The sequence below is a fragment of the Actinia tenebrosa genome, unplaced genomic scaffold (assembly GCF_029948245.1).
Source record: "Actinia tenebrosa isolate PJP-AT-01 unplaced genomic scaffold, QUT_ActTen_1.0 PGA_scaffold5__44_contigs__length_20552954, whole genome shotgun sequence".
In the NCBI taxonomy this organism is placed as follows: Eukaryota; Metazoa; Cnidaria; class Anthozoa; order Actiniaria; family Actiniidae; genus Actinia; species Actinia tenebrosa.
In genome coordinates this window covers 2,172,979-2,193,409 of record NW_028292582.1, presented here as the reverse complement: position 1 = coordinate 2,193,409, position 20,431 = coordinate 2,172,979, and the positions used below count along the sequence as shown (strand labels likewise).

The window sequence follows — 20,431 nt, the reverse complement described above, 5'->3', positions numbered from 1 at the left end:
ATACATGATTTCTACAATGTTTCTATGAGCAGAAACTATTCATTCACTTACGAATTACAATTTTAGAGTTTTCCTCTCTAAAACCGTTAGCTTAGCCAGAGAGTTTAGGTGAAATGTGCTGAAATATTAATGAGAATCAGTCGGTAGAATAAAACTGCTAAAACTGCTTTTACAGGAACCTGTCGAATACTAACCTTCTCAAAAGAGACCGCGCTTCAAAACTTTAACTTTTTTAAACACATTTGTTTGCAAACGTAATGGAGAGGAAAGATGATTGGATAAAGGAAAAGAATAACCTGTGAAATAGGCAATGCGTCGTTTACGAGTTTCAATACAAAAGAGAAGTTAGAGGCACACTAAATCAAACAATCTACTCTATCGCTAAAGGGATTCATCTACTTTGGTTCGTCGAAACAACCCTATAGTGAAAATGCTCCTTATTTTGGTGTTGTGCCTATGTATTGCAACGTTTTTATCCAAGCCTACTGACGGAATATCTACTGCTATCAGACGATCGTCGTCACTCTTATCGTACCTACATGGTCATTATAAAAGCGCAAGATTTATTGATCCGCTCCGCAAAATAGTTTTCATTCGCTATAGCGAACAAGGTATCATAGTATTATAGTCATTATAGCATGCACTACTTTGCGGGCAAAACTCGGTCACTTTTTATATTTAATCGTATTATCATTATTATTATTCTGATATTATTCTGGATTTGAATTACTTAAGGTGGTATTATACAAATCATGTGAACATTTTATTGAAAAAGCATAACAACAAACACTTTATTGCATGTTATATAGAGAAGACCACACTGACAAAAAAATTGTCATGGTGAACCCAATATAATCATAGTTAATATGAACCCGAACGCGAAGGAGAAAAAAGCGGTGGTTATTGTAAACCAAATAATGCATTGACTACTGACAAAAGAAATACACAATTTGTTCTAAAATATTTCTAAATAGTTTGTTTAGGACTCAAACCAACAAAAAATGAGTTTTTCTCACTATTGTAGATTTAATTTTGGTAACAAGTAAAACATTTCACACAAAAAAACCTACAAGTTAGAGAAAATAACTTTTATTTCTTTTTATCTCTTAAATTTTTTTAGTTTTGTTTGGTTTAACTCCTAGAACCATACATTGTTAGATTTCCTTTGTTATTTCTATAAAAAAAAAAACAAGAAAAATATCATATATGAAATATTTACCATGTAGTCATTTCGGCAAATTAAGAAAATCAACTGTATGATTAAGAAGTGATTAAAGATTACAATTAATGATGTTTTGAATTTTGACAACTTCAAAATGCTAATTTGTTTTGTGTAATACCACCTTAAAACAGAATGGCCAGATTTAGCTTCATTAGGGTGAAGTTTATCGCCAACGGAACAAACTGTTACGTATACGGTACCCGGCGATTGTCTGGGTGATTCTCAAGTCTTTTTGATTGGATACCTGTGTTTTTCTGTTTTTTTTGTTTTTTTTTAATTTTTAGTTTTTATACCTGTGTTATTATAAAAGAATAAAATGGATTGCCTATGGCCACCAGATCGCCACTGGAACGCAAAATGAACTGTTCCTGTCGATCTATCCGGTAGATCCACTTAAAAAACGAATTTGTCGTCGGAATCCGGTCGCAGTGGAGTAGTGATTTGTCTCTCTATGTCCGACATGTTTGTATGTTCTGAAAGGAGAGCCTTGTACGAATCTGTTTATCACTAGTATTCTGCTTTCTATTTTAGTCCCCTTGTACGAATCAATATCCACTGAATCACACGGCCATCGCTTCCCAATACCAGTCTTAATCCAATAATCTTTTATCCCATCAGGTTTCAACCGATTCCAGCCTATTAATAAATAATTTTATTCTGCAGATATCAAATAATTAAGAAATATTTCTTTCTGTTTTTTAGATACAAGCAATTTGCCGACTAACATCAATACCAGCAGCGCGGCAATAATCAAATTCAACATCACGAGGCCTTCATTCCCGGTCAAAGATATCAAAGCTGCAGAGTTTATAATACATAAAAATAAACTGTCCCAGTCAAAGTACGCCAACTACAGCTTGAATTTCTTCCAAATCCTTCCTACTGGGCCAAATCCTTACTTACCGATCACTGGGGCACGTCGGGACAGAAATGACTTAATGTACCACTCCATCATGATAACACAAACTTTTAAAACCTGGTTTAGAAACGGGTCAACCAATCATGGTCTACTTGTAAATGCAGCAGTTAGCGGGTCAGGGAAACGAGTAAGTCCCTACCAGATAGGCTTTTATGGTTTTGACGGACCCAAAGGCAAGCGTCCAATTTTACTAGTGCAGTTTAAAAAGGCAAGATAACAAAATGGTATGTAATGAAGATGACGATGACGAAGATTCTAATATCTATGCTATGCGTTAAAGAAAGACGAAGCGTATTCCTCCTTCCTCCGATACGGAGAGAGACGTGCTCAGAAATGGAAAATACTTCGGTAATCCATGTAGCAATAACCTTTGCCAAGCAACTAAGCCAACATTAAAGATGTTTAAAATGACTGTTTATGTTTTTTTTGTTTGGAGTTTGTTTGAATTAACTGAAACCTTATTTACTTCAACTGAGGGAAACACGCTGCTCTTCCGAAGTTCCAATTAAGAAATGTTTTGTTATATACCAAAAGTCAAAGAACACAAAACAGCTATTCGATTTTTTAATTTTATAATTTCTTAATTCTTTGATTTAAAAAAAATAAAATCAAAAACTACCTGCATTTCCGGTTAAATCACTTCCGGTTTTCTTATTTATCGGGAAACAGTGAAATTTGATGATTATCACGTGACACCCTCTTGGACAGGGAGAAGAAAGAAAAAATGAAATTGAGCACTTGGCATATGACAATAGTCTCATTGAGGAGTTCTTGTTCATGAGGTCATATGACGAAAGTGTCTTTCACATATATTTCTGAGCCAGCATTTAGGTTCGTTGGTTTTATACTCCAAGGCTTTTCGTTTAAATTGTTCCATATAAAGGTTTGCAGCTAGTGACAGGCGAAAAAAATTAGCCCATAGCTTTACCTTCTTTCGATATATATGCGACAGTAAAATTGTTTGCATTTATTTTATTAATATCAAATTTAATTTCAAGGTCCATCACATGCATCCTAAATGCGCGCAAAAACGTGAGCAACTTGTCTGTTTACCCATAATACATCAGGGGCCACTCAGCACATTTGCAAGTACGGGGCTAAAAACGAGGCAAACGGCGGCCGAAGGCGGGAGGAACTAGAAAGTTAGGGGAACTGAGACCCTCGGCAATGCGATTTCAAGTGGCATTTTTGAAATATTTACTGAATGACAGTTAACACTGCGTCATCACAGCTGGTTGTTCTTAGCTCGCTACTAGTACTGCACATTCGTTGTCAACTTTCTCGTGCAAAATCTAGAATTTCTTGTTCATATAGTGGGTTCACCGACATCAAAACACCAATAACATTAATGAACAATACAGTTTTACTCCTATTCTCTCTAGTAGATGCAGTTTGTATCAAAAACCGTACTTGTTTGTTAAGAAATGTTTCCAATATATGTCCTCATCGGTCTAGTTAGTGTTGTAGTTCTTTTAGTAATTAACTTTATTGTTTTTTGTCTTTGTTTTGTTTGTTTGTTTTGTTTTTGTTTTGCTTTGTTTGTTTGTTTTTTGTTTTTTTTGCATATTTCGAAAAGAAGAGAAATGCAGGAGCGTGTATTAACTATTTAATCACATTCCCAGAGCCAAGAAAATTTCTCAGTAGTTTTCAAACATCGTAAAGACACTCGCCATGTATCAACCTGGTGTCAAGAACTCGTTAATTAAGCTGTTCGACAGTTGCCATGGCGCCGCTAACACAGGAATAGAAATACAGTACTTCATTAAATGATTACATAGAAATGATATCAGAAAAGAGATATTCGTTCAATAACATGCATTACGTAATGCATTCTTCACATATCTAGCAATAGACCGTTTTCTCAAGGTTGCGTGCGCATCCAAATTTAAAGGAACTTAACGGGCCTCGATACCAGCTTATAATGAAAATTAAGCATGCATTTCTATGAATGTTTTTCTCGATAAGAATTCATAAAATTGATTATTCTACAATATAAATATAAAACTGAATTTGCGTTTTTCAATTTTGTGGCCCGTCAAGTTGGATGCGCACGCAACCTTGAGAAAACGGTCTATTTGGTCAAACCAGGTGATTATATGTCTATAGGGAACACGAATGACACTGATATCACGCTGATACAAATGATTTATACATGATCCCTATGTGCACACATATATTTATTCACTTACGAACTACATTTTTCTTGTTTTTCTCTGTAAAACTAATCGTTAGTAGCAAAAATTTAGATGAAATGTCACGAAATATCAACGGGGTTCAGTAAAATGACTTCAACCGTTACAACTTAAAGTGCTTCCACAGGGACCTGCCGAATAAAGCTTACAAGTCAAAAGATACTTCAAGACTTTTTCAATTTTTTCACGAATTTGTTTGCAAACGTAATGACGAGGAAAGATGATTGGATGGGAAGAAAAGATCAACCTGTGAAGTAGGCAATGCATCCGTCACCAGTTTCAATACGAAAGAGAAGTTATAGGCACACTAAATCAAACAAGCTACTCTATACATAAAGGTCGTTGAAACAACCCTATAGTGAAAATGCTGCTTATTTTGGTTTTGTGCCTGTTTTTCGCACCCATTTCATCCAAGCCTACTGATGGAATATCTACTGTTGGCAGACCCACTTTATCATCGGAGTCGCCGATTTTGTGGCACCATCACGATAGCACGAGCTCGAGTGGCAACACAATTTCCATTCGTTACGACCAAGAAGGTATTATAAGTTGTGCAATTAATTAAGTTGCTCCAATTAAGTTGCTCAAATTTGTTGAGCGTATTATCATCTGGATGCCTCAAATCAAAATTAAATGTTTACTTTATTTTCAGATACCAGCAATTGGCCGACCAACATCAATACCTGTAAATCGGCAATACTCAAATTCAACATCACCAAGCCTTATTTCAAAGTCAAACGAGTCATATCTGCCGACCTTCGCGTTTATAAGATGAACCGGACTCAATCTACAGCTTCATCAACTTTTTCCATACTCAAAGTGCTCCTAATCGATCCCAAATCAAAGCCATATAATGCTGCGGGCTTAACGGCCATTGGATACCCAGTATCTTTACATTTCCAAGGTTGGGAGTCTTTTCCCATTACACCAGGTTTTGAAATTTGGCTCAGAGATGCGTCAACCAACCATGGTCTACTTTTGTCAGGCGAAGACCGAGGAGAGCCATCGAAAAACCAAATAGTTACTCCTTTACATCCTAACATGCTAGGCTTTGTTGGTTTTGAAGGACCCAAAGACAAGCGTCCGTATATATTAGTGAAGTATGAAAAGAAAAGATCGCAAAATGACCATGAAGATGATGGCGATGACGAACATTCTACTTAGGCTAATCAGTTTTATCTACCGATACTCTCATCAGACAAGACAAAAAATAGTATATAGCTCCGATAGGGATTGATACGTCATCTAGTGAAATAATCTACGTTTAAGCTGAAAATATCTCTCACTAATTAATCGATGTAGTAACTATAAAGGGGCGGACCCAAGGAAGGGAAGCAGGGGGTGCGAACCCTTCCCTGGTTCGACTTCGTGCCCCTACTTCGAAGAAGCCAATACAAAGTAGTTTTTTCCTTTTGATTCTATAAGTGATGCACCCTCGATCCCTGGATCATGAACTTTGTGCGCAGCACCCCTTCCTGAACAAGATCCTGGATCCGCCCGTGATTAACCTTCTGAAGAACAAACCTAAGCATAATAAAACTGTTGCAGAAGAGTATACACGTTTGTTTGAATGTCTCGTCTTAATATTTATACCCCTCTCATGCACCTTTCCGCTGTATTCCAGGTTTGAAGCCCACAGACTCACTAGGGACTGTACAATCATTATCAGGAGGGAGCGAAGATGTATTAACGAGCTTCATACAACTCCCTAAAAGCACCCTTTTCTCTTTAGGCTTAGGAGAAATATGGGAAAGACAAAGTGATCCTGACAGAAATTGCAAATTAATAGAAAACTTGTTAAAACAATGAATAAGAGATGTAGAGTTTTGTATAGAGTAGAGTAAGATTGTAAGCGACGACCCAACGGTGAGAGCGCTAGCTAGCACTCGCCTCTCACCAATGCGTGCCAATGCGACCAGGTAGTGCTTGTTGGTTCTCTCCTGTGGCTTCGAGGGTTTTCGGAGTTCTCCGGTTTATTCCTCCCTCAGTAAAAATCAACTTCTAAATTCCAATTAAGTGAAATGTAGTGGCGCCCGCGCTATTTCCGTTTCGTTTTTAGTGAACAAGTTGATGACGCAGGGGAGTAAGGTAAGGCGAATTTAAACTGCGTCCGGTTACTAAAAATAGCCCATCCGGGAATTTACATTGCGCGCGCGTTATTAAGACGTTCTCCTCTCTTATTTATGCTCTCTTGGTACAATTTGATACACAAACTGAATAAAAGATAAAGCTCGTTTCTCGTTAAACGGCCCGCTATACCGAAAGACAAAGAAGAGAGCTTTACATTAAAGTCGAAAATATGGAGATCGCTGTCACATCCCACAGAATGTCTCATGATCATGATGATCTGATTTAGCTTGAAAATGAATTATTAACTTTAATGAACTATTTTCTCGGGACCGCGTAAAAGGGAATGAAAAATGTAAAATACACTTTCTTACGATTTAAGGAATTATATGAAGAAAAAAAAAAAGATTAAAAAAATAAAGTTAGCAATAAGGACTAAAAAAAATAAGGTAAAGAAAAGTAATAAAATGCAATTTAAAAGAAAAAAAAGGAAAACAGTGAAGGAGAGAGAAAAGAAAGAAAGGAAGAAAGAAAGAAAGAAAGGAAGAAGAGAGAGAGAAAGGGGGGGGGGGGGGCAGAGTCTGACTATGACTGAAAATATTAATCAGTTTAGCAGCTAATGCCATTCTTTTTCATTTTTATAGATTATTTATTGTAAACGTGCCCGGTAGTAGCAGTGAAGCGCCAATTTGTCCTTCAATTCATGCAGGCTACAACGTTGGTTTTAGTTTTCCCGGATCCAAGCTTCTTCCGGTGTCTTGTTGTCATATCCTTATTCATCATTCAGTTCAACAATTTATGCTGAGATAAGCTGAGTATTATGATTCTATTAAAAAGACAAACGCTAGTCATCCAAAATTTTCTCAATACGTGACTAGGAAACCTCTACTGGAAATAAATACAATGACAATCATAAACAATTGATAATGGACTTTGGTTTCATGACTGAACAGGAACAGGGTGTGACGACAAGAACGTCATTTACACTAAACGCGCCAAAAGTACAGACAAATCGATTGACCCGATTACGAAACGACAAGCCCAGCACACCATGGCATCCGGAATCCTTCGGTTATCGACTACTTTATTGTGTTTCACTTCATCGATTTGTATGACGGATTTGAGGCGTATCTAATCGATAATAGTTCGTATGACGTCATCATGGGATCTTTATGCTAATCTTTACTACGAAGGAGTACTACAGAAGGTCGAGGGTTTATAGTGTTTGCTTCGAGAATCAATCCACACCTTTGCAATAATTGGCTTGAGTTTAGCCCAGAAATCAAATCTTACGCAAGTGTATCGTCTTTCTTGATTTTGATGAGAGTGCTTACAATCGGTCAGCTGGTAAAATCATGTGATATTCACTCAGTTAGAAGAAATTAAGATCAGAACAAGAGGCATAGTGGAGTTGTAAACACGCAGTTTGGTGTTTGTGATGGCGACTCGCACAATGTGGACTTCAATTGTCTTCGTATTCTGTCTTTTAATGGCCAGCTTGACTATTACTATAGCTCAAATGAATCTTTATATTACTAAAAACGATGTGAACTCCTACCTAAGTAAGTATAAGTCCGAGGTAACGTTTTGAAAGACATTCAAAACACTCCAACAGCTCGTAGGATGCGTACAACACACATCAACACGTGTTAATATTGCTTGGCTTTTTCCTTCCTACAGAGATGAATTTCAACTTCGATCTCTACTTGATCAAAGATAATGAACCTGCAAAGCTTTTGCAAGATCCCAGGGCATTTTACGAGTTTATGTCGCCTTTGCCGTCGTCAGTAAAAGGAGTCAAAATGAGCTGGTTTTCAAGCCCTAAGGTATGTTGAGACGTGACTGATTCAAATTCGAAAAGGAATACATTATTAGTAGTATTGGCCTCATTCATATCACTTCTGGACATCATCCTTCGTTATTTTTACGTTATGTAACTCCTTTTTATCACTGTGTTTTGTTTTTTATTCGACGTGATCCATTTATTATTATATAAATGAGATTTTTATAAGAAGTTTTACTCTGTGGTGTTTAGAATCTCATTACGAATTCATAAAAACAAATACCCCTTATGGTTGACCGATTGTTCTAGATCACATCATGCACTGTTGTCCTTTTTAATTTGTATTTTTTTGCTATTTACCATCATCAAATCTAAACAATATCCAACAAATATAACTTTGAATAATATTTTCTATTTTATCCGGCATCAATATTATTCGCATATTCTTTTTATAACCAAAAGATTAACTTGTAAAGATCGGAAGCAAAAATTCTTTAGCGTGTCTTTATTTGCTAAGCAATGGTCGCAGACCATCCGTCTAGATAATGTATTGACAGTGTGCGCCACTAGGTCCGATTTATTTAATTAGATGTTTTTTTTGTAATTTTTTTTTTTTCTGTCGTGATCGTGTCTTTCCCCGATTTCAACATTGTTTTTTGGACACTTTCAATGATCGCTATACGGTTGTTTTGAATTTATTATCTTATACTATTAGCTTATCTCTTGCATAACAGGATGAATTATTGTATTCCATACCACTACTGAAAGGAGTATGTGAAATAGATGTGAATACCACATGAAATACATGTGAAATTTTCAAATGTATTTCACTTGTCCTTTTCACATAATATGCATGTGAAAAAACATGTGAATAACCTGTGAAAAAAAAGTGAAATTGGGTGGTTCTTTTCCCACCCCAAAACCATGTGAAAAAATGTGAAATTTTGAAAAGACTTGTGGATGGAAGCATGTGAAAAGTATACTTATTTCACATCTTTTCTCCACATGACCATGTTAAAAGCATACGTACTTTTTGAGAAATAGTATGTATACTATTAACCATGTGAAACTGGCTCTTTTCAGATACTAAAATCATGTGAAAAAATATTAATAATGTGAAACTGGTTCTTTTCACATTCTTTTCACAACAAATTATGTGAAAGAAAGTGAAATTGATATCATCAATTTCTTAATGATGTGAAATGTATATATGGCGAAAGTAAATCTTTAAAGTAGTGCTTTGACTAGGTTGTGCGTTCTGCATCCTGCGGACTATTGTAACAAACTTTAGAAAGCGTGCTTTTAGATTTTGAAATCTAGAAGGGTTGGATTTCTTAGCCAATCATATAAGTAGATTATTGAAGCCATGCACTGTGCTTGTGATCAAAATAAATAAAATGAAATCCAATAAGCCACAGCATGTACTTGCTTATGGCTTACATGTACATGTAACTGATTGGAATTTTGTCTTCAAATTCCTCATGGTACTAATTCCTCATTATACTAAAGATGCCTAATAACTCATCTTTTTTTGTAAATATTAAATTAATATCAAAGTCGAATATTCTTCTTTTGGAGCAAGGAAAAACTGCCAACACTCTGTGATTCATCTGAGGGATACTCATGTCTTATATTGACTGGTACTTAACTGTACTTTGCTTTTTTATGCTCTGTTTACATTTAAGTAGGGTGACCCTTACCTTCCAGGGCCCAGTCCTACGAAGGGTGGATAGCACTATCCAACGTATAAATCCTTATCCAGTGAATAAGTTGATGCTGTTGTCAAACAAGTTTATCCACTGGATATAAGATTTATCTTTCGGATAGCGCTATCCACCCTTCGTAGGACTGGGCCCTAGAAGGTAAGGGTTTGTTTTGGATTAACCCCTTGGTGAAAGAAAACCAGTGGCACACCCCTAGCACTAAGGTGATCTTATTTATATGTTACTACATATGTAACTTATTTCTTAAAAAGCTGCTCTTAAAAAATCATGAAGAAATATATTTTTTGTGCAGTCATGAAGAATACACCATTTGGCAAAACACAAGAGAAATGTTATCCCCAAGTGCTTTATAGCTCAAATAGCACAAGCAATTTTTTAAATTTCTTTTATGAAATACGAATAACTATAATCGTTGTTTTGCATGTGATGCAATGGACCTTTATCACACGGCAGCCATGTTTATCCTCATGAAAATAAAACCTTTGTTTCACCCGCATAAACTCATTCTCAAACTCTTGTATGCGAGGCTACGCGTTGTAGAATCTATTGTTCCAACCAACATGGCTGCTGGTGAAAAAGGCACGTAGAAAGTGAGTGTGCATGCTTTGTGCTCTCAAAAAGCATGTGATCCCAACCAATCAGAACATGATAATTATAACAGTACAGCTGTATTTAAAATGTTGTGGGTGTAGATAAAAACTCATGTAAGAGGACTTCCTTTCTTAGTCTCCTCTGCAAGTTACTTGTGTTTTTGTTGCTAGGCTTGGGACAAACACAACAGAGCTAGGCTCCAACTAGGTAAAAGCCCAAGATCGAATTAGAATTTAGAAGTTGATTTTTGAGGAGGGAGGAAAACTGGAGAACCAGGAGAAAAACCTTCGAAGCAATCGAGAGAACCAACAAACAACTCTACTCAAGTATGACGTAGAGTAGAGTTGTTTGTTGGTAGTACTATGGGAATAGAGAGAAAAGAGACACGTGTGGAGGAGGCTATTAAGTTCACCATATGTTTTCAAGTTTACAGCATCAATTATACCAGTTTTTGTACATGAGGTTGACCATGGTTTTTTTTTCTTGTTGTTATATTTAGACTTCAAGTTACAGTATAAAAGTCTTGTCAAGTGATACAGAAATGATGTCTCAACCAATTGCATCCATTGCTGATGAAGGAGTCGTTTCTCATTCAGTCTTCTGTAAGTCTTGAATAGCCATCAATGTCAATGGGTTTGATTTTCCTCTAAAACAACTTTACTAATAATTCGATTATTAATGACAGAGTTTCTGTAAGTAACAAAAGACATGGTGGCCACATGCATGTTAGTTGATATAACAAAATAATCCATTGACAATTCTTTTGTTAAATTGGACTATGATGGCAGCTTTAATGTCATGAGCAAACGAAGGATACACTGGTTTTGGCGTGTTCTTGGCTCACTGTTGGAAGTTAATAATTTTTGAGGCAATATCAGCCAGACCTATGGAAGATACGAATCTATCACTTTTTGTTTTCTTTTCACAAAGGATTTGTATTGGTGCTAGCTCACCAACTTTATTGCTCTTCTCTTATTTGTATCATTCCACTATAGCGTTTTACATATCACTTGTGTGTACTGGCAAGAAAGCAGGCCTTGTGGATGCGTCAATGATGCTCAATTACACAAGTATTGTCAGTAGTTCAGTCCAGAGGGCAACACTCAAGCAATTTACCATTAAAGTCAGAAGATACTGCGATAAAACGGGTATGTGTTAACCCAAGTTATATACATGTATCTACAAAAGATGCCAATGATGCTATGAAAAAAAAGAAAAAAGTAGAACAGAAGAAATAAGTAAATAAATAAATAAAAGAAATGAATAAGGCAATAAGAGGAAAGTCAAGAAAGAGACAGAGAAAAGCAAAAGGATGGATAAAAGAAATTTTGTTGAAAGGATAATACAAACCAAGTGAATGAAAGAGAAAAAGGGGAAAGTAGAAGACAATTGGAAAAAAATCAATTTGTAAGATTGTTTTACTACTCCACTTTTCCTTAATTATTTTTACCCATTTTCTCCATTCTTGTAGTAAAAGATCCCGACAAGCAAGCAGATGGCATGAATGCATGGTCTAGAGGAGCAATTGTTGGGTTGTCAGCAGGAATAACAGTCTTCTTGTGTATCAGTGTTGGCCTGGCATTGTTGTTTAAGCACTACCTCAGACAAAGGAGACTCAAAATGGAATTTGAAGATGATTTAGAAATAGAAGAAAAAAGGTAGAAAAATAAATTACACTCACTTGTCTGTTTATTACACTTTATTATATAGTTAGTGTAGTATACACATGCTGATTGGTCGAAAACTGTGCTTTATTAGTGAATGGAGCACAGTGCTGATGCCATCCATGGGTAAGAAGTGCTGCTAGATTCTGCGACCGTCTTTCTTTTTGCATAAGTAAATTCAATACTGAAAATATTAGATATTAGTAGCTATATGATAAAATGAATAAAAAAGCTTTTTTCCATGCTCATTCCATTCAGTAATAAAGCTCTAAGGAAGCACCTTAAGTAATCAAGAAGTGTGAGAAGCACTCACTTACGGCTTACGTCACTTCCTGCATGCTTTATTACTAAACAAAGCACGGAAAAAGCTATTTTATTTGCTAATTTGGTAATGATGATTATGATGCTGGTGATGAAAATGATCAGATACATTGTACACTTTAAAAAATCTTTCAATTCAAAATAAAACAGTTTTAAAGGCAATTTAAAAACTGAAAAAAAATTGGGAAAGCCTTTGATCAATTTTTGAAAATTCCAAATATAGAGATTTTGTCAACTCTGGGGAAAAAATAAACAACTAGTTATCTAAGTGGTAACATTAAAAAACATGCAATTATATTCTTTTTCAGGCAATTTGGATTAAAGAAAGTGAGAAGTCTTCCTATTCACAGACCACACCCATCATCTTCTACCTCCCCACCCCCTGTCATATACTCCCCAAAACGGCCGAAATTTGTGGTGAGGCCTCGACAGAGAAGTGAGACTAATGCCAGTGATATTTCCACTGTGGGACTGATATGTAAGGATGAATCTGAGGATGAGGAACAGAGGTCCAAGCAATCAAGTCCTGATGTTCCTAGTGAAAGCTATGGTTAGTAATGAAAAATTTTATATTAGGATTTCGCATGCATGAATGCTTTTTTAGAGTATAAGTTCATATCAATCAAATTATGTTAGCACTAAAAGATTATTACAGCATGACGTGAAAAAGTATGACCTTACATTCATTTTCATACATCACCGCATTAGCATATGGCCTGGAAAAACCTTTATAACTTCAAGAAGCTGCACTCAAATTTTACATTTTTTTCCGGGTCATTCAGCATCTTATCCCATGCAAAATTGATACTGAGAATATTGTCAGAATGGTGATAGGCACTTTAAACAGATCATAAAAGATAACTAACAATAAGGCTGCAGGTCTATATTACCCAGATGCTGCTGTTAGACCTGCAAATATTAGGATTTGATCTGATTGTGCTTGTTATTCCATTCAGAAGCAATAACTACAGAAAATCAGGATCTTTGTTCAAGTAAATCATGGTCTAAGGTTTTTGCTGGAATGTTGATCAATCCTGCTCACCTGCAGAGGAAGGAACTCATTGGCACAGGTACTGACAACCATGCTCTACTTTTTCCATATCTTCACTAGTCAACCACGTTATTACTCTTTATTCCTATTTATAAAATAACTGTTATAAATCTTGCATTCTGATTGGTTGGGAGCGTGTGCCTTATGAGAGCACATAGCAAGCACACAATGTTCAGTTGCGTCACCCCTTTCCAAAATAATGACTGTTGAAATACATTTTTCATAAAGAAATAAAAAACTTGCTTGCTGTGCTGTGTAGGGTTATAAAGCACTTGGGGATTGGCAGAACGCTCGAGAAACTTCAAGAAGCACTTCGCTATGCATTGTACTTCTCTCGTGTTCTGCCAGCCCCACATGCTTTATAACCGCACACATAATGGTATGCATATGGCAACCAGTTTGAATAACTGACAAGCAACTGACTAGCGCTTCATACATGTGAAAAATGTTTTTTCATTTCCACGTGAACATGAGACTAAAAGCAAAATTTATTCAAATTGTCACCATATTTCCATTTGGTGTATACAGTATATATATTTTTGACAATTCAAGTGATTCTTGAAACAAGTGGAGTCATGCCATTTTATTGATCTTTTTATTGGAATTCTGTTGTTTCTTTCAGGTACTTTGTGCAATGTGTATTATGGACTTTTAAGTGAATCCAATTCACAAAATGATAAAGAAGTTGCAGTTAAAACTCTAAGAGGTAGGACTTGTTCACTGTTGCTTCATTTAGTTTATTGTGGGCTGTGGTAAAAGATTAGAAAAACTTATAAAATTTATTGAATATTCCACATGTATTTTGTCGCTTGTTCTTTCACCCTTGGAACTGCAGTAGGTGAGATGAGTTTCTTTCAAGTTCTCTACTGTCTTCAAGGGTTTTTCACCTCTCTTGTATAATTTTTTACATAAAAAAGGAGCATTTTCATATTTCAGTTTCATCATTGAATGAGATTCAAAAGCCCACCGAAGCCTTAAAGTCAACATTTAGTGATGCACAGTATTTTAGGTGTTCTCCTAGTAAAATGATATTCTAGTAATAAAAACATCAGGCTGCAATAAAACTACTAAAATTACATTTTGAACATCAATTTTCCCATTCCTAATAATAATACTGAATACTGTTTTCCAGATGGTATGACTTCTGAAGCTGTTAAAACCTATGTGGAAAAAGTACTTGCAGTAAAGGATCTCCGACACCCAAATCTGTTGACACCCATGGGTGTTGTGCTGCAGCCTTCATCCACACCTCAGGTGGTCATGCCGTACATAAAATATAAAGAGCTAAACAAGTTCTTGAGACAGGAACAGGTTTGTAGATTTGAACTTACTAAAACAGCTAGTGCATGCCATAATACAGGGCACAAAATTAACATTTCAAAGTCACTAGTGATTGGACGCTGTGAATAACAAATTTTACTTGATATGGGTTCTGACCTTTTCAGTCCTTCAATTTCTGGACTGTGGTCATACTCACAAAAATTAGCTAGTTAATTTTTTGTCACTCGCTAAATACAAAATTTCACCTGCATTTCGCGAGTTTGCCCTGTAATAACAAATAATGCAACTCAGGTTTGATCCCAAACTTGTTGTTTTGAATACATGTATAATTACTTGCTGGTTCTCACCTGTGCATCGAGGACGTTTCTCTAGTTTTCCTACTTCTAAGAGTTCCATCCCTGTTGTGTAACTGCTAAATCACAGAAGTTTATGCTGCTCTCAATAATTATATGACACACATTTTGGAATTTATGTTGGATGGCAAGATTAACCATAAAGTGCATTTTTTTACAGACAAAACCTTTTCAGTGTTATTTTTGTGCCATTTTTCTTACATGACATTTGGTGAATGCTATAAGCTGAAACTCAGGCTTCCAACTAATATCAATTGGGGTGCTCGTTTTATTTTTGATCTTCATTTTGATAATTTATCAAAAAACAAATTTGACCAATTCAAAGACTTAGCTGGACAAGTGCAAATCATTTAAGGATTAGTTATAACATTACATGATTGGTTGTCTTTATTCATGATGATTCCATTTATGTAACAATGTAATGTTATATGACTGTATTCATTTTGTTTTTGTAGGATCTTTCATCTCAGCAAGTCATAAACCTTGGTTGTCAAATTGCTAAAGCAATGGATTATCTAGCAACCAAAGACTGTGTTCATAAAAACCTTAACTCAACTCACTGCATGTAAGTTTTATTTGATTGTTACCTTAATTGCGACATGCTCTGATTGGCTCACATTTATATGTATGTGTATAAAAGCTGGTTTTCATTTAATATAATTGCTGTCAAATTTGGTGAATTCATTTAATTATACCACCTACTTACAACTTTCTTAATATTTTAGGGTCAGTGAAGGTAACGAGGTCAAAGTCATTTACAATAGTCAAGTACCAATCATCAGTGAAGACAGCAAGAAATGGATGGCTCCAGAATGTTTAAATAATTGCATCTTTTCTCACAAGAGTGATGTGGTAGGTGCCTATTATGACACTAACAATATAAGAACCCCAAAACTGTATACTGAATCACTTTCTCTCCAGCTGTGGATAACTGTACATCTTAGCCTGCTACATGTCAACCACATTTTCCCCAAGATACCTTCAAGACATTTAAGCCAGGAAAAGGCCCACATCCTTAGAGACCAATCTGGGGTTAATCTACCAAATTAATATCTTTCAAAAGACAAACATGTTAATTCAACAGTAACTTTAAGCTGGCTTTGAACAAATCACTTACCATGACAACGAAGATCTTCACATATATGTAAACTAACATAATCCATGATTATCAATAATCTATGGCTAGAGCTGCTGCTCAAGAACTTCCTGTTTTCATAAATATTCAAAGTTCTAACCAAATCTTGACATGTTGTCTAGTACTGTACTTAGTCATAGCCTGTGTTTTCTATCTTACGGGGCGTTTCCACACACTTCTTTACATACATACATGTAGTGCTTTGCACAGTTCTGATACAGGGTTGTGGGACAAGGCTCATAATAGATGAATTACTGACAGTTCAGTGACATTTTGCTTTATCAATATTATTTTAGTGGTCATTTGGTGTAATACTGTGGGAGATGGCTAGTGCAGGTCAGCTACCTTATCAAGATCAAGACAGTCAAAGTCTGCTTGTATATCTCCTGTCTGGAAATAGATTACCACAGCCAGAAAATTGTCCTGATGAATTGTAAGTAAAACCATACTAAAAGTACATTGTACTGCCAAGTAATTGAAAGAAATTATTCTTTAATCTTATGTACGATCTTTTTTGCTATCCTGTTTCACAGAGATTAATAAAAAGTATTTATTTACAATTACAATTGGTATATAGCTTTTTCTTTTCCTTTGCTAACGTTGTGTCATTCTTGTCATAGATATTCTCTCATGTTACACTGCTGGAGTTTAAGCCCCAAAGACAGACCAACATTTGCATGGTTAGTTGAACGTTTAGATACAATGCATCAAAACCTCAACCAAGAAACAACAAAAGAAACATCCACAGAGACAGTCTGTTAGGTCATATTAATTCCAAAAGCAATCATTCATATATATTTACTAAACTAGCCAGATTCAACAACACGAATATTTTCAAAGAAAATTTAGCAGGAATTTTCTATTTTTGGATATAAGGCTAGATAAAATTATAAATACAAAACCAGAATATCGGTGATTAGATACATTATTGTATCTATTTGTCATGTAAATTTTGAATATTATCTTGTGTATATTATGTAACTATACATTTGTTATATATATGTATTATATTTCCAATATTAAATTAAGATGTTAGAAATAGGAGGATAGCTAAAGTACTGTTAGTACAGTAGTAAATAGAAATAATGAAAGCAAAGATGACAGAGCATTGCCTTAATTATTTAATGATAATAGGATAAGTAATGTAATGACTGTCATGTGTTTGTATTTATACTTGATTGTTATGTTAGCTATATAATTATGATAGAAGTCTAGATGGATGGATGAAAGTAAATGATATAAATATTTTGTAGGGCTCAAAAATATTTTTCTTATTTGTCTTAGAGCCTATTAATTTATTTGTCTAGAATAAAAATAACTTACTCTAAATAGCCAATACTAAGTAAACCAATCAGGTTTGAATATTGACTTTGCAAGCTGAAGCAGCAAAATAGTTTAACCTATTTATAACCAGCATTTTCTGTTCACAAAGCAAAAATTCATTCTCAGGTGTCTAAGGTATTGATTAAGATATCTTTGGCATGGTGTGAAGGATCAGCAAAACCACTAGGTTTGTCTTAAAAATAGTACCCTACTACATAAATAGTGCTAGTTAAACAATAGAAAACAATGGAATTTGCATGAAATTGTGCTATTTAGTATTACTAAAGTTTCACGGATTTACTGTGGTCACTCTAGTAGAGTACTAGCATGTAATAATTTGTTTAGTTTGTTATTACCCAATAATAGTAATGGGTGAGGCAGAGAAATAGAATTTTGATGCTGCAAATCAATTTTGTTTTTCTAGTTCGGGTTATTTGTTAAAAGTACATTGAGTAATTTATTTTTATAACTAATTGTCATATCAGTAAGAAATGTTTTTGAAAATAATCAGTTCAGCTTGCAGATCAGCACATTTCATTTAAAATTTAAATAATTAATAAAGCATAAGAATACGAATTTGTTTGCTTGGGTTATCATTAGGTATGTAGAATTAAAGTAAAAGTCTTGGAAGTAAAAGTAGAACTATAGTACTGTCTGTGATTACTGCTTGTCGTAGGGATAATTGAATAAAACAGGATCAGAATTCATGAAAAAATGAATTTTGTTTTGCAAAAACTATATCTCATCATCACATCGCTCTACACAGATCTATAATGTTTAATTAAACAAGCAATAGTGTTTTATTCATCTTTTTCAAATAGTAAAATAAACCAAAGCTCTATGAATTGCTTGAAACGATATAGTCTGTCATTCTTTTCATTGCTGTCACACATAATATACTTTGTATGAGTGATATAATATGGCTAGACTATGGTCAGTGCAGTGAGACTGCTTACTTAACAACTAATTTTTTTAGTATTCAGAATTTACAGTCTTGTCTAACAAATTTAAGGCATTTTTTAAAATTTTGATGTCTTGACTTGCTAATCTCAGAAATTTTTTAGTGGCTTTCACACTAGTTTAGCATCACTCTTTTAACTTCCTTTTACGACAGTAGTACACTATGTAGTCATTATATAGACAGTGGTTTACATCTATCCCAGACCTTCAGTCTGTAAAGCTTACAGAAATATAAGTATTGCAGACTCAAGACATGGGAAAGATTTTACCCACCAGTCTTGTTTCCAGTTTTTCGTGATGTGAATCATTGCAAGTTTTATAATAATTAGTTCAGAACTGCAACCTTAAAAACCAAATTGGCAAGAAAGATGAAATAGCATAAATATAAATAAGTCCATTCATTATCTACTTTGTACATATATGTTATCAAAATGTTAGTATTAAATTTTTCGGAATATATTTAGCTTTTTTCTATTAGCATAATTTCAGTATCGTCCTATATGCTCTTTATGATAAACTTGCTAGCAAGTTTATATTGGAGAGACCCATGTGTAGCCTGTTATCCAGGCTGGTACATTCTTAAGCAGGAAGTCAAGCATGTAGGGTTGTTCAGCTCACCTTCGTGGAATCGTTTACTCATGCAGTTTGACGTGAAATTCTTTTTGTTCATCAACCTCATGAGAAATAAAATGTGCCAACTACTGTATAAGTATGGAAGTGAGTACCCCCTCTCTCCGTGTAGCAATGTTGTCTAACAGGCATTTTACCAGCCTACCAATATAAATCTTCATGGAGCAACATTGCTAAGGGAAGGGGATGGATATTTTGTAAAAGATCGTTTTTTTCCATGGAGAGTTTATATTCACTTTATCATGCTCGCTGTTTATACCAGAAATGCAAACCTTTCATGGGTACTCCGGCGATTACATTTTGTTTTGTACTTTACAACACAAACCCCAGATGAATAGGAGCTTTTAATGCATTCAGATGTCAAATTATTGCATAGCAAAATCTATGGGGTTGGTTCGCACTTAGTTTTTTTTTATAAAGATATAACCTAACCTAAGCATTTTCTTTGTATTGCTATCAGTTGCCATGATGATGCTCGTGTATCTGCAGTTCTTATCTTATGTTTGTGCTCATGTTTATACCAAAGTGTAGACCACACCTTGGACAAATACATTAGTTTTGAATACATCAAAGTGCCATAGTTTTTCTGGGGTTTGTGCTGTAACTACAAAAAAATGGACTTTCTGTTCGAGTTATAGAACATACAATATTGCATTTTATTTTTGTAAATATTGATATCGTAGAATTGAAATACTGAAGTGAATACACATTGAATGTGTGCCACTTTGAAGCCTCGTGTGGCTGTGAAGTAAAGTATTTAAGCCATCCATAAGGGATATTACTAAGTTTATCAGACTTTATTTCCTGGTTGTAATTATTATCTATGAAAGAAAAATGGCTTTTGATTAGGCAAAGTAAGTAATTATGTCAGTGGCACTGTAAAAATGTTGCATAGCACACTAATAAATGAACAAACAATTAAAATAGTGTCTTCTTTATTTCCGGGAGGGACTTGGGTGACTTGGTATGGACAGACCTTTTTATGAGCAACCGGTTGAACTTGGGTGTAGCTGTGAGTGGGCAGCCCCGGGATGGGAGGGGGGGGGGGGGGGGGGGTACTCCTCTATATTCGCTATACGGGTACGCGCCGCCAAACAGGGACGGTATATGAATTCGCGCTCTCTCCTCTGGAACTGGGTATCTATTTTCGCAATACCGGAACAGGGTTTATGTACAATAAATCATCATTCAGCAAATCGAATTAACTTGTCATTT

The 20,431-nt window shown here is 35.1% G+C and overlaps 3 protein-coding genes across 4 annotated transcripts; all 3 read left to right on the top strand.

The window, feature by feature from the left end:
- The first annotated feature begins 214 nt into the window (after positions 1–214).
- LOC116286704 (uncharacterized) lies at positions 215–2,553 on the top strand. Its single transcript, XM_031693271.2, has 2 exons — positions 215–611; positions 1,925–2,553. The coding sequence occupies exons 1-2, from the start codon at positions 431–433 to the stop codon at positions 2,356–2,358; spliced, it is 615 nt and encodes a 204-aa protein (XP_031549131.2). The 5' UTR covers positions 215–430; the 3' UTR covers positions 2,359–2,553.
- A 2,070-nt stretch (positions 2,554–4,623) lies between these two features.
- On the top strand, positions 4,624–5,888 carry LOC116286705 (uncharacterized). Its single transcript, XM_031693272.2, has 2 exons — positions 4,624–4,872; positions 4,986–5,888. The coding sequence occupies exons 1-2, from the start codon at positions 4,698–4,700 to the stop codon at positions 5,495–5,497; spliced, it is 687 nt and encodes a 228-aa protein (XP_031549132.1). The 5' UTR covers positions 4,624–4,697; the 3' UTR covers positions 5,498–5,888.
- A 1,616-nt stretch (positions 5,889–7,504) lies between these two features.
- Positions 7,505–20,140, top strand: LOC116286703 (inactive tyrosine-protein kinase RYK). 2 transcript variants are annotated; one of them, XM_031693270.2, is made up of 13 exons: positions 7,505–7,962; positions 8,081–8,226; positions 10,998–11,100; positions 11,494–11,646; positions 11,970–12,156; positions 12,792–13,033; positions 13,443–13,553; positions 14,157–14,240; positions 14,667–14,845; positions 15,624–15,733; positions 15,894–16,020; positions 16,600–16,736; positions 16,924–20,140. In XM_031693270.2, the coding sequence occupies exons 1-13, from the start codon at positions 7,839–7,841 to the stop codon at positions 17,063–17,065; spliced, it is 1,845 nt and encodes a 614-aa protein (XP_031549130.2). In that variant the 5' UTR covers positions 7,505–7,838; the 3' UTR covers positions 17,066–20,140. The 2 variants fall into 2 exon arrangements, with proteins under 2 accessions (XP_031549130.2, XP_031549129.2); XM_031693269.2 differs by having other exon boundaries at positions 7,507–7,962; positions 13,440–13,553.
- Positions 20,141–20,431: the final 291 nt, after the last annotated feature.

Coding starts and splice junctions, on each gene's coding strand:
- LOC116286703 (XM_031693269.2), top strand. CDS start 7,839: ATGGCGACTCGCACAATGTGGACTTCAATTGTCTTCGTATTCTGTCTT. Junction 8,227..10,997: donor GCTGGTTTTCAAGCCCTAAG/GTATGTTGAGAC, acceptor TGTTATATTTAG/ACTTCAAGTTACAGTATAAA. Junction 11,101..11,493: donor CGTTTCTCATTCAGTCTTCT/GTAAGTCTTGAA, acceptor ATTCCACTATAG/CGTTTTACATATCACTTGTG.
- LOC116286704 (XM_031693271.2), top strand. CDS start 431: ATGCTCCTTATTTTGGTGTTGTGCCTATGTATTGCAACGTTTTTATCC. Junction 612..1,924: donor CATTCGCTATAGCGAACAAG/GTATCATAGTAT, acceptor TCTGTTTTTTAG/ATACAAGCAATTTGCCGACT.
- LOC116286705 (XM_031693272.2), top strand. CDS start 4,698: ATGCTGCTTATTTTGGTTTTGTGCCTGTTTTTCGCACCCATTTCATCC. Junction 4,873..4,985: donor CATTCGTTACGACCAAGAAG/GTATTATAAGTT, acceptor CTTTATTTTCAG/ATACCAGCAATTGGCCGACC.